The sequence below is a fragment of the Mauremys mutica genome, chromosome 1 (assembly GCF_020497125.1).
Source record: "Mauremys mutica isolate MM-2020 ecotype Southern chromosome 1, ASM2049712v1, whole genome shotgun sequence".
Lineage (NCBI taxonomy): Eukaryota > Metazoa > Chordata > Testudines > Geoemydidae > Mauremys > Mauremys mutica.
Window position 1 is genome coordinate 370,304,053 of NC_059072.1, and position 11,207 is coordinate 370,315,259.

Genomic DNA, 11,207 nt, shown 5'->3' on the forward strand with positions numbered 1-11,207 from the left:
AATTTGGGGGAAGGCAGAGTTCCAAGTGGCTCTCCCCTAAGATTTGGAACACACTTGGTGGTGGCAGCTTGCTGGTAAATAAACTTAGTGGTTATCTCATGCAGGTCCCCACATCTGTACCCTAAAGTTCAAAGTGGGGTAACACCTTGACAATGGCCATTCTGATCTTCTCATTTAGACCAAGATGTATCTGCCTCCTGCAGTAAAACACTATACCCCACTCCCCTCCCAGAGCTCAGATAGATCCCAGGAGTCCTGACGGGGTCTCTCTCTCCACAGAGTTGGTAACAAATTACGAATCAACATTAACCAGTGCCCCTTATGTGACTTGCCATAAGATGTGACAACACATTGGTTTTAGAGATGGCTGGGTCATAGCTGACAAGGGGACATGAAGACAGGAACAAGCGACAGGGGCAGAGCCATGGGGAGAAGACACACAGCAGGGTCGAAGCTTAACAGAAGAGATGGGGCAAGATTCCAGTTTCAGGGAACCATCTACCATCAATTAGAAAGGTGGCCACCCAGTGTAGTGTACACAGACTGACTCCCCAGTTCATCACATTGACACAGCACAGTCAGGACAGGGAAGGGTTTAATGTCTCTCTGTCCAGGAAGTGATTCAGGGAAGAGGCCCCAGCACCATGCACCAGCCAGCTCTGCACAGAGCTCAATCTGAGAGCCAGAGCACAAGGAGGAAACATTTAGATCTTTTTATGAGTAAAGAGCTGGAGCAGCTTGCCCCGGATCTGTTTGGTCCTCACCCCATAAATGATGGGGTGCAGAACAGGGGGGACAAGGTGGTACACACCAGTAATGAGAATGAGGACATACAGTGGTACATTGTGACCAAACCGCAGCATGAGAGAGGAGAATAAATCTGGGACATACAAAGCTGAAATGGCACAAAGATGAGAGATGCAGGTCCCAAAAGTTTTGAGCCGGGCATCCTTTGTGGGGAGGCGGAAGATGGCCCGGAGGATCAGAGTATAGGACACGGTAATAAAAACCATGTCCATTCCAATTTCAGAGAAAAGATCAAACAGTCCATAGTAACTATTGACACGGAAGTCAGCGCAGGCCACTTTCACCACAGCCATATGCCGACAATAGAAGTGGGGGATGATGTTGGTTCTGCAATATGGCCACTGCCTTATCAGGACGGGCAAGGGCAATATGAGCAAACCACTGCGCAGCACCACGGCCAGGCCTATCTTGGCCACAACAGAGTTTGTCAGGATGGTGGAATGTCTCAGGGGATGGCAGATCGCCACGTAGCGATCAAAAGCCATGGCCACGAGGATTCCAGACTCCATCCCTGAGAGGGAGTGAACAAAGTACATCTGGGTGAGGCAGGCACTGAAACTGATCTCCCTGGAATTGAACCAGAAGATGCTCAGCATTTTGGGTACAGTGGATGTCGACATGACCAGGTCGGTGACAGCCAGCATGCAGAGGAAATAGAACATGGGCTCATGGAGGCTCGGCTCCCTCTTCACAATGAACAGGATGGTGAAGTTCCCCAAGATGGCTATGGCATACATGGTGCAGAAGGGGATGGAGATCCAGATATGGGCTGCCTCCAGGCCAGGAATGCCCAGCAGGATGAAGGTGGAGGGGTTGGTGAAGTCGGTTGTGTTAGAATCTGACATGGTGTAGGGGAGAAAGTATCCAACTCTGAGGCATAAGGGTGTCTTCTGCATTTAGCGTATGCTCCCCTGACTTCCTGTGTGTTCCCAGGATCTGGGGTGATAGTCGCAGTAGAAATGCCTACATGGAGAGACAACGTTAATATGAGACACTGCATGCAGTAGTGGAGGCTGTTCTCATGGGAGAAGCAGATTGAGCACTCTTCACACACTGAAAAATTACATTTTCATTATTCAAAGAGAATAACTATGAACAATGACCCTACTAAATCCAATTCCATATTTTGTTGTGCTCCCTGAAATAATAATTCCTACACTTTGTGGTGGGGGAACCTTAAGAGGCACCAGCAGGAAACACAAGGGTGGATACTGGTTATCTATCATTGTTCCTTAAAGCAATGAGAGCCAGGCTAGGGAGTCCATACTGAAGGGAGTTCCCCATTCATCCAGTTGCTCGAAATCAGAGAGGGGAAAGAAACAAACTTTTGGGATGACATGTGCTGGGAGAAACATCCCAACTAGAACATACCTCAGGGGAAAGACCTGGGCCCCATTGATAGCAACTCAGGAGAAACACCTGCTCATTCGCAGCAGTGGACAAAACAAAACAATGTTCAGATCATTAAGATATGGGATGGAGCATAACTTGTTCAGGAATGTGCTCAGTTTGGTCACCCAGTCTCTATTAAGGATAGAAAAGTCTGGGACTCTTTAGTTTATACAAGGGACAAAGATGAGGACATATGATAGAGGAGAGGAAAATAAAAAAAATGAAACTGATTTACAGTCAAATGGACAGTTCCCAACCAGTACTATCGATAGACACTTAGTGCTCCAAGAGGACTAATTCCCTAAAGATGAGGAAAATTGTTAGCAAAACTGATTGGGAGGAAAAATTTAGACAAAAAAAATGAATGAATATTGGTAATTCTTTGATAACGTTTTATTAGATATCAGAAAACTCACAATTCCACAGTTAACAAAGTGAACAACTTTGGGTAAAAACTCAGTTTAGTGGTAAGGTGAAGGCAACAATTAGAGGGAGGGAAGCAATATGTAAGAAAGAGGAAAAAGGGAAAATACCTGGCCAGCAATAGAAATCAGAAGTTAAGAAAATTGATAAGGAACATTAAGACACCAGGGAAAACTCCATGTTTGCAGGGCTGTGAATCACAAAAAGGAATTTATTAAATATATTAAGAACAAGAGAAATCCTCAAAAGGATTTCTGTCAATTCCTGTGTTAAATGTAAAATATTAAAATATAAAAGGATTTTTTTATTAAAAAATTGACGAGGTTAAGAAAAAATGGAAAAGCTGGTATGGGATTAGTTTAAAAAAGTCAAGAAATGTAAGTAATGCCAGTCATCAACAGGGTTTATGCAAAACAGGTCTTGTCAAATAAACCTGATTTCATGCTTTTCTGAGAGTACACATTGGTTGATCAAGGCTACACAGTTGGTGGATCAAGGGAACGACACTGATGCAACAAACCTTGATTTCTCAGAGGCCTTTGATTTAATAGTGGAAAATACTGAGCTGGTGAGTTGGAGCAGGGAAAGGATTTTACCTCTGCACATGGATTGTTGAAACAAACTGCATCCAGTTCTGGGGTCCACATTTGAAAAAAGATGTTGAAAACTTGGAGACGGTGCAGAAAAGAGTCACAAAAATGATTGGAGGATAGAGAAAATGATGGATTGTTAGACTTGAAGGTATAGATCTCTTAACTTATCAAGTATCAGAGGGGGAGCCCTGTTAGTCTGGATCTGTAAAAGCAGCAAAGAATCCTGTGGCACCTTATAGACTAACAGACGTTTTGGAGCATGAGCTTTCGTGGGTGAATACCCAATTCGTCGGACGCAGGCTTATCAAAAAGATTATAAAAAAGTAACTTGTCAAAAAGATGATCAAGCGGAGACTTTCATGGGGAGAAAATCGTGGGTAATAACAGGCTCTGTAATCTACTGGAGAAAGGCTGAGCGAGACCAAAGGGCTGGAAGCTGAAGCCAGGTAAATTCCAGCTTGAAATTAGGGCCAAATATTTAGCACTGAGGGTGATTAACCATTGGGACACACTGAGAAGGGAAGTGTTGGATTCTCCAATTCCCCATATTGGCAGATCCAGACTCGATGTTTTTCTGGAAGATCTGCTTGAAAGGTTGTTTACACGTAAAATGCTACAGCGTTGCTGCCATAGTGCTTCAATATAGACACTACTTACACAGATGGAAGGGTTCTCCCCTCAGCACAGGTAATCCCCGAGAGGTGGTAGCGAGGTCGATGGAAGAATTCATCTCATGCTGTCTACACCAGGGCACAGATTATCCAATACGTTCTTGGAATGTATTGGAGACAATTTTTTGTTCCAGAAGCTGGAGAAACCTACTTGGAGAGAGGCTGTTCTAGACTTGATTTTGACATATAAGGAGGAACTGGTTGAGAATTTGAAAGTGGAACGGCAACTTGGGGGAAAGTGATCATGAAATGATAGAGTTTATGATTCTAAGGAATGGTAGGAGGGAGAACAGCAAAATAAAGACAATGGATTTCAGGAAGGCAGCCTTGAGCAAACTCAGGGAGTTGGTAGGTAAGATCCCACGGGAAGCAAGTCTAAGGGGAAAAACAATAGAAGACAGCTGGCAGTTTTTCAGAGAGACATTATTAAGGGCACAAGAGCAAACTATCCCCCTGCATAGGAAAGATAGGATGTATGGCAAGAGACCGCAACGGCTTAACCAGGAGATCTTGACTGAGCTAAAAATCGAAAAAGGATCCTACAAAAAGTGGAAACAAGGTCACATTACAAAGGAGAAATATCAGCAAATAACACATGTACGTAGGGGCAAAATTAGAAAGGCCAAAGCACAAAAGATCAAAATAACTAGAGACAAAAGGGTAACAAGAAAACATTCTACAAATACCTTAGGAGCAAGCGGAAGAGCAAGGACAGGGTAGGTCCGTTACTAAATGAAGAGGGAAAAACAAAAACAAGAGAAGTGGAAATGGCAGAGGTGTTTAATGACAGTATGAATTTTAGTCCCTAACATTTGAAAAAGAAAGCAACTGAATGAAGTGCCTATTGCAATAACTGTTTGGTAGCAAACATAAGTTATAATACAAGTCTGCTCTTTTATTTTCCTTGAACAGTTTGGTAGTTGTAATTCTTTGGTTGTTCAGGCTTAGTGTACAGTAAGCAGTCTGTTCTCATTGTCAAATAGTGTGTGAAGGGAATGCAGGAACTGGTAATGGGACAGTTTTAAACAGCAAAGAATCCTGTGGCACCTTATAGACTAACAGATGTTTTGCAGCATGAGCTTTCGTGGGTGAATACCCACTTCGTCGGATGCAAGTCAAGAGAAATGACTGCATCCGACGAAGTGGGTATTCACCCACGAAAGCTCATGCTGCAAAACGTCTGTTAGTCTATAAGGTGCCACAGGATTCTTTGCTGCTTTTACAGATCCAGACTAACACGGCTACCCCTCTGAGTTTTAAACAGTTTTGTTTTATGCAATATATGGAAGCAACTATAAAGAATATATTTAGCAATTTTATTTTAACACAATGATAAATACAGCTGGGCTGTGTCAATGTGAATTATCTAAACATTGTGAGTTGCATTGTGACTGGATTACTTGTGCTGCTTTTCAGAATGAAGCGGTGGCTATTTCTTGTTGGGGTTGCATAGTATAACAGTTGTAAGGAGAAGTTGTGTGTGTCTAATGAAACAGTATCTGAGAACTAAAAACACTACCTCAGCGAGTTTCATTTGTAATTCAAAGATTTCAAACTTCTTTGTTCTTGCTGTGTCAGGATAAACTATAATAACCTGCAAAAATTAAAACTCCAACATTCCTAAACGGGCATTTGTTTTTTCCAGTTTCATTAGGCTGTAAACCTGTTTTGCATGATTTCTAATACAAGCTCCGTGGGTTGGTGTCCTCTCTGAATACCACTTTTATTCTGTTTTGTATTTGTATATTTGTCGATGTAGGAATGGTAAATAAGCCTCTGGAACAGTATGGATGTGTCTTGGTGAAAATTAGAGTACAAGTCTTTGGTTTTGTTTTGTTTTTACAGTTGGGCAACCGCCTTGGGCCCATCTGTACTAACCCAAAAGTGATTTACCACCAGCAGTGGTAGCAATGGTTGTTTTCACACAATGCACAGTCAACCTGTGGAAATCTTTGCCAGAGGATGATGTGAAGGCCAAGGCTATAACAGGGTTCAAAAAGGCTAGATAAATTCATGGAGGATGGTGAGATTCTGTGGCCTGCATTGTGCAGGAGGTCAGACTAGATGATCATAATGGTCCCTTCTGACCTTAAAATCTATGAGTCTATGAGGTCCAGCAATGGCTATTAGCCAGGATGGGCAGGGATGGTGTCCCTCGCCTCTGCTTGCCAGAAGCTGGGAATGGGCGACAGGGGATGGATCACTTGATGATTCCCTGTTCTGTTCATTCCCTCTGGGACACCTGGCACTGGCCGCTGTCAGAAGACAGGATACTGGGCTACAGGGACCTTTGGTCTGACACAGTGGGGCCATTCTTATGTTCTTATGACTTATTTGTTTCAGTTTTCACCAAGACAGTTAGTGGTGTTTGGACACCCAACATAGAGAATTCCAGTGAAAATGGGGTAGGTTCAGGTGCTAAAATAGGAAATGAGCAAGTTAAAAGTTACTTGGACAAGTTAAATGTCTTCAAGTCATGAGAGTGCAATGAAATGCATCCTAGAATCCTCTGAAGGAGCTGACTGAGGAGGGGTTTGAGCCATTAACGATTATCTCTGAGAAGTCATGGGAGACAGGGGAGATTCCAGAAGACTGGAAAAGAGCACATATAGTGCCTGACTTCTGTACCAGGTAAGACAATGTAGCAATTTATTAAGGAATAAATTTGCAAACGTCTAGAAGATAATGAAGTGATAAGTGACAGTCAGCATGGATTCGTCAAGAAGAAAACATGTCAAACCAACCTGATAGCTTTCTGTGACAGGGTAACAAGCCCTGTGGATGTGGGGAAGCAGTAGATGTGGTATATTTAGACGTTAGTACAGCCTTTGATATAGTCTCGCATAACCTTCTCATTGGGAAACTCGGGAAATACAACCTAGATGGAGCTACTATACGGTGGGTGCATAATTGGCTGGATAACCGCTCCCAGAGAGTAGTTATCAATGGCTCACAGTGATGCTGGAAGAGCCTAACAAGTGGGGTTCTGCAGGGATCAGTTCTGGGTTCCGTTCTTTTCAATGTTTTCATCAACGACCTAGATCATGGCACAGAGAGTGCACTTATGTTTGCAGATAATAAAAGTTGGGAGGGGTTGCATGTCTTTGGAGAATCAGATAAACATTCAAAATGATCTGGAAAACTTGGAGAAAAGAATGCTTAGGGGTCTTGTAAACATGACCAATGAGGGAAAAATGAACGAGATAGGCTAGTTTAGTCTGAAAAGGAGAAGACTGAGGGGGAGAAGGAAAACAAAGTTTTTTACAAAGAGGGAGAAAAAGTGTTCACCTTAACCTCTGAGAGAAGACAAGAAGCAGTGGACTTAAATGGCAGCAAGGGAGGTTTAGGTTGGACATTAGGAAAAATGTTTCAAAAAATGCAAATGCAAAGTTCGGTTATATTAGCAGAAGTCAGTGTGGGTTAGGTCTCAGTTGGAGTTATGTGACCAATTAACAGAAAGGATGTAGAGAACCTGGAAAGGATCCATAGACAAGTAACAAACGTAACACAAGGGATGGAATGCAATCCGTATGAGCAAGCCAAAGGAACCAGTATGTTTATTTGGAAAAGAGGAGATTAATGGGTGACATCATAGTGGTCTTCAAATACTTGAAAGGCTGCCATAAAAAGGTGGAGGAAAGTTATTCTGTCTTACCACAGAGAGGCAGGACAAGAGGCAATGGGTTCAAATGCCAGCCTAGCAGATATAAATTAAATTTCAGGAAAATCTTCCTAACTTTAACTACAGGAGGCCAATGGAACAGACTCCCAGGGAAGTCATGGAAGCTCCTTCTGTGGAGGTTTTCCAAAGTTGTGTGAATGGCCATCAGTCTTAGATGACTAACACAAAACAAATCCTGTATCTTGTCAGGGGATAGACTACCTGTCCTTTGTGTTCCCTTATAACTCTATGGCTCTATCATTCTATGATGTGAAATCCTAGTGTAGACAAGGCCTTACTCACAAACACGTCTTTTGGCTCAATCCAGAGGTAACAGAGAGAACTGGATGATCAAATGATCCCTTCTGACCTTAAACCCCTGTGGATCTATTGATAAAGAAAGTAGATCAGGCATTTATATTTAATGTGTCTCATAACATGAACAAGGGAACATTTAGTTAAAATTGAAAGTCTGAACATATAACATTGAGAAAAGGTAATTGCTACCATAATTCCTATTTGGCCTGTAGAACTCCTTGCTACCAAGATTATTGGAGCAAAGAGCATAGAAGAATGGGATTCACAAATGGATTCACCATTGTATGTGGTGCTGGTGGCATCACCTGTAGTTAAGGCTGTCTGACACCCTCAATTAGAAGACCTCATTTCCAGTTGCTTATAAATTTGCAAATTTTTGGAGTTTGTTCTGAAATATCACACGTTGGGTGTCTGCTTCAAGAAGAATTTTGGTTGTTTTTTTTTTAAAAGTTTCAGGCATAACATTTCAGCAAACTTCTTGAATGAAGCTAGGAGAAATATGTGTTATCCACATTGAAAAATTTTCATTATTTTTCTAGGGAGAAGCCCTAGCAGCTCCAAGATCTGCAGCAGATAAAAGTCAGGTAACAGCCCCTGTCCCTTTGCCTCATTAATAGACAGAGACCTGAAATGCAAGAGGAGGGAGTGACAGTGTCTGTGCATTAACACACAGTTGGCTCCTGACATCTGTACTCAGTTCTTGCTCCAATGGGAATTTTGCCTCACTGGGGCCTGAGTCTGAGTCTGGGGCCGTTGTCTCAGAATTTGGCCTTGTATTGCACATCTACTAACATCTTTCATCCTGAAGGATTCACTGTGCCACTAAAATTCAGCCACCGTGGGGCTGGAATCCATCAGGTGGGATAAAGAGGGTGTCACAGAAAAGAGTGACATTTGGTCAGTGATTCTTTAGCAAATTCATCACTTATGGCAAGGGCCCTGGGATGTTCCATGGCTGTGCAGAGCAGAAAGGACCACAGACTTACTCTCTATCCCTACATACCCACGATGCAGAAGAAATGAGTGAGCTCCTCAGCAAGAGATGGGTACCGGTGAATTACGAGATGGAAGTGTTCTCCCTGGGAATCCCCTTCAGGTATCTGTGACCGATACCTCTCTGAATCCAGCATCTGCAGTGGCATCCGATGCCGAGAGCTGACACATTGTGTGCACAGTTTATAATATAGCTCTGTGTAATCCCGGGAGGGTTCGATCAGACTCTAGAGGACAAGGGGTATCTGAATTTAAACAGACTGCGGACAAGCCTGACTCCACTTCGGTGCTAATTATCCAGCTTTAGAAGTAAACAGTAATTAAGGAACCTTCCCAAAGGGAGATGAGAACTCCTGGGCTCTGGGCTCAGTCAGAGAGGAATTGGCTGCTCTGTACATTTGTGTGCATATATTTAAAAATTATAGTTGATGAGAAAGAAAATTAGGGATAATGCCCAACTCTCCAGAGGATCTGATATCCTGTAAATTCTCAGGATAGATGGGTAGATAGTAGACAGAGAGACCTGGAGAAAGTTGACTAAGAAGAGACCCAAGCACTTACAGCAAATACATGGGGCTCTCGCTAAGGGATCAGAGATCAGTACTTCTCACCAGTAACTATCACTATACCATTGATCACCTTTCATTGATGGATCTTCAAAACCTAGCAAAGGAATGTCACTGTGAACCATCCCCATTTCACTGAGCAGTACACTGAGGCACGGGGAGACATGACTTTCCTAGGTCACACAGATACGGGCTGACAGAACCCAAGTGTCCTGACTTCCCTTCCATACCCACGGTCTCTCTGTCAGTAAGTGACCACATGACAACAGCGAAAGGGCCTTACGGTCTTGCAGGGCCTGTTCACTGGGACGGGGTGGAAAGGAATTCCATGGGTTGCAACGTGGAGCTGGGGACAGCCGAGCCCTCTGGCAAACCAATCTGTGCCCCCTCTCACACTCAAGTATCAGAGGGATAGCCATGTTAGTTTGCATCTGTAAAAGCAGCAAAGAGTCCTGTGGCACCTTATAGACGAACAGATGTATAGGAGCATGAGCTTTCGTGGGTGTATCCGATGAAGTGGGTATTCACCCACGAAAGCTCATGCTCCAATACGTCTGTTAGTCTATAAGGTGCCACAGGACTCTCTGCTGCTCTCACACTGTGAGGCTGTGACAAGCTGTAAACCTCTGCAGGTCTTGCACTTACACAGCCACACACAGACAAGGACACACCCAGCTACAGTTACATGAATGATTTCACTAGCCAGCCATGAACTAACAATAGAGAGGCTCCATCCAGCTCCCCCCATCTCCCCAGCCTAGGACCCAAGAGCTGTACCGTCTTGCCCTGCCCAAAAGCCTGTCCAGTATCAGTTTATTTCCCAGCCTGCCCCTCCCTCAATGTGGAGAGGACAATACATCAGCCTGAGCAGATTTCAAACAGCATCCTGCATTAAGGAAAACAATATAAAACAGATTTATTAATTACAGAAAGATCGATTGTTTACGTGATTATAAGTAATAGTATAAAGATACCATGCACAGGCTAGAAATCCCTTCAGCCTGGGATCACATCCCCAGTTCAATCCCAGTTTCTAACATCTTTGATGTTGAGTTGTGGGGGGAGTGAGGCCACGTGACGATGTCGCTTCCACATGTTATAGCTTCTGCCATGTAGAGGGAGCTTCATTATTCCAAGCAAAAGCCCCCAGCACAGTTACTGGAAAAGAACAGACACAAGATGGAGTCCAGCGTCACATCACAATCATATCACCAAGGTAAATATGGGGGTGCCAGGGCGTTGCTTTGGGGCGCAGAATGTCACATCTCCCCCCTTAGTTTACTGCAGGGGTGTGTGACGGGTTGGATCACAGAACCCCCCTTGGGAGCTGCCACCTGATGTGCCAAGACTACCTCTGCCCCTGCCTTCCCTGCCAGCTCAGGACTCCAGCACCCTGTCTTGCTGAGCCAGACACGCCTGTCTGCTCCAACACAGACCCAGGGTCTGAAGTACTCGCTCCAAAGCCGCAGACTTGACTGAAAGCAGCTCACAGAAGTGTTCTTGTCTTTAATACTCAGATGCCCAACTCCCAATGGGGTCTAAACCCACATAAATCCATTTTATCCTGTATAAAGCTTATACAGGGTAAACTCATAAATTGTTCGCCCTCGATAACACTGACAGAGAGAGATGCACAGCTGTTTGCCCCACTCCCCCAGGTATTAATACAGACTCTGGGTCAATTAATAAGTAAAAAGTGATTGTATTAAATACAGAAAGCAGGATTTAAGTGGTTCCAAGTAGTAACAGACAGAACAAAGTCACCAAGCAAAATAAAATAAAA

General features: G+C 43.6%; 1 protein-coding gene across 1 annotated transcript; it reads right to left on the reverse strand.

Annotated features, from left to right (window-relative positions):
• Positions 1 to 704: 704 nt before the first annotated feature.
• Positions 705 to 1,652, reverse strand: LOC123363098 (olfactory receptor 51E1-like). The gene has a single exon (XM_045003846.1). The coding sequence runs from the start codon at positions 1,650 to 1,652 to the stop codon at positions 705 to 707; it is 948 nt and encodes a 315-aa protein (XP_044859781.1).
• Positions 1,653 to 11,207: the final 9,555 nt, after the last annotated feature.